Source organism: Lepidothrix coronata, unplaced genomic scaffold (assembly GCF_001604755.1).
Source record: "Lepidothrix coronata isolate B3197 unplaced genomic scaffold, Lepidothrix_coronata-1.0 Scaffold119, whole genome shotgun sequence".
Lineage (NCBI taxonomy): Eukaryota > Metazoa > Chordata > Aves > Passeriformes > Pipridae > Lepidothrix > Lepidothrix coronata.
In genome coordinates this window covers 892556-894511 of record NW_016690299.1, presented here as the reverse complement: position 1 = coordinate 894511, position 1956 = coordinate 892556, and the positions used below count along the sequence as shown (strand labels likewise).

Sequence of the window (1956 nt, the reverse complement as noted above, 5' to 3'; positions counted from 1 at the left end):
GGCAGCCACAGCTTCTCTGGGCAACCTGGGCCAGGGCCTCCCCACCCTCCCAGCCAGGAATTCCTTCCCACTATCCCATCTGTCCCTGCCTTCTGGCAGTGGGAAGCCATTCCCTGGGTCGTGTCCTTGTTCCAGGAAGGTGGAACTCCCTGCAAAGAGCTGTGAGCGGGAAGGGATGGGAATGAAGATCCCGGTCCTTTTCCAGGCAGCCACAGCGTGGCAGCAGAGGCCACGCGGGCGGTGCCGGGGAAGGATCCCCCGAGCTCCTCCAGCCGGGACAGAGGGAGCAGGACGGGCACGTGAGGGCCCCCAGGACCAGGGGACCGGCCCCCCAGGACCAGGGGACCTGCCCCGGGCCCACCCAGCAGCGCCCCGGTGTCCCGGGCACAAGGAACACCGGGCAATTCCCTTTCTTCCCAGGAAACGCGGGGCTCAGCGTTGCAGCCAAGGGCAGGAGCTGCCGGGGGCTCCTTCCCGTGACCCCCCAAAGCTTTGCTTTGCCGAAGCACCGGAGCCATCGTGTTTTGCAAAGGAATCTCGGGATGCTCCCAGCCCGGCCGGTGCCTCCCAGAGCCCGGTGCTTGTGAGGGTTTATTGGGTTGGACACCAATCCCAGTAAAGTGCAGAGCAGGGCCCCCGGTCCCAGCCCCCTCAGCTCCGGGGGGCCGCGGGGCCCTTCCCGCCGGCGCGGGGGGGCTGTGGCAGCAGCTGAGGGTCGAAGCTGTGGCGCAGGTACCGCTGGATCTCCTCGGCACAGTCCCGGCTCAGCCGCGCGGCCGCGGCCACCGCGCTGGGGGAGCTGCAAGAGAGGGCAGGGGGTGAGCGGGGCCCTGGATACGCTGGATACACCGGATACAGCACCGAGAACACCCCGGGCTGCCCCGAGCACACCCTGGCGAGGCTGGGGAAGTGCAGGGAAAACGGGGAATGGCAAAGGGAAAGACGCGGTGGGGCGGCAGGAGGGAGGGTGAAGCAGAGCCCGTGCCAGTGCCCGGGGCTGCTCAGTGGGAGAGACGGGAAGGCATAAAGAGCTGGGATGAGACTGGGACAGGAAAGCTCCTGGGAGCCGTGGCAGGGACAGAAAGGATCTCTCCAAGCAGCTCTCCCAGCAGGAAAGGCACAGCAGGAAGGATCTCCCTGAACAGCTATCCCAGCAGGAAAGGTGCGGGGAAAGATCTCCCCAGCTACTACAACTGGAAAGGTGCAGGAAGGATGGCCCTGGGAATCGATCCCGGCAGGAAAGGTGATGAAAGGAATCCTGGGAGCAGCTCCCCCAGCAGCAATGGGGCAGGCAGGCTCTGTCCCCCTGGAAGGTGCAGGCAGGCTCTCCCAGGCAGAGCCCAGGCCCAGGCAGGCCCAGGCAGCCCCGGGGTGTTGTTACCTGTTGGCCAGGTCACGGGGGCAGCCGAGGCAGTGGCAGAGCTGCAGGGCCCCCACGTAGCTGAGGGGGGGGATGCTCAGGTAGAAGCCCAGCAGGTCCCGCCGGGGCCCCTCCAGCTCCGTGGGAACATGGATGGCAGCTCCCTTCCTGTGCTCCAGCAGGGCCAGGTCCCTGAGCAGAACAGCAGTCTCCTGCTGGCAGGAGCTGAAGAGGATGCGGATGCCAGCCTGGACCAGGGCCGAGAGCACTCCATCGTAGTACTGAGTCCGCTGGAAACAACGGGACGTTTCTCCTGCAGAGGGAAGGACAGGAAGCATGGTGAAAATCCAGTGTGAGGACTCACAAAGCAAACCAGCTCCAGGATCCCTCACCCTGAGAACTCACAACCAGACACACAGGGAGGGAACACATCCTGGGCTGGACAGAGCTTGGAGCAACCTGGGATAGTGGGAGGTGTCCCTGCCCATGGCAGGGGGTGGAACAAGAGGAGTTTTGAAGTCCCTTCCAACCAAACCATTCTGGGATTCCATGAAATCAGGAGAGGTTTGGTAGAGCCACACAAGTACAAATGCACC

At 64.5% G+C, this 1956-nt stretch overlaps 1 protein-coding gene across 1 annotated transcript in view; it reads right to left on the bottom strand.

Annotated features, from left to right (window-relative positions):
• Nucleotides 1-535: 535 nt before the first annotated feature.
• FANCM (Fanconi anemia complementation group M) overlaps nt 536-1956 on the bottom strand; it is a 53250-nt gene continuing 51829 nt past the window's right edge. Inside the window, exons 19-20 of the mRNA XM_017825434.1 lie at nt 1382-1673; nt 536-799 (exon numbers count right to left, since the gene is read on the bottom strand). Of these exons, the coding sequence (XP_017680923.1) occupies nt 652-799; nt 1382-1673 (440 nt within the window). The 3' untranslated portion in view covers nt 536-651. The remainder of the gene's footprint in view (nt 800-1381; nt 1674-1956) is intronic.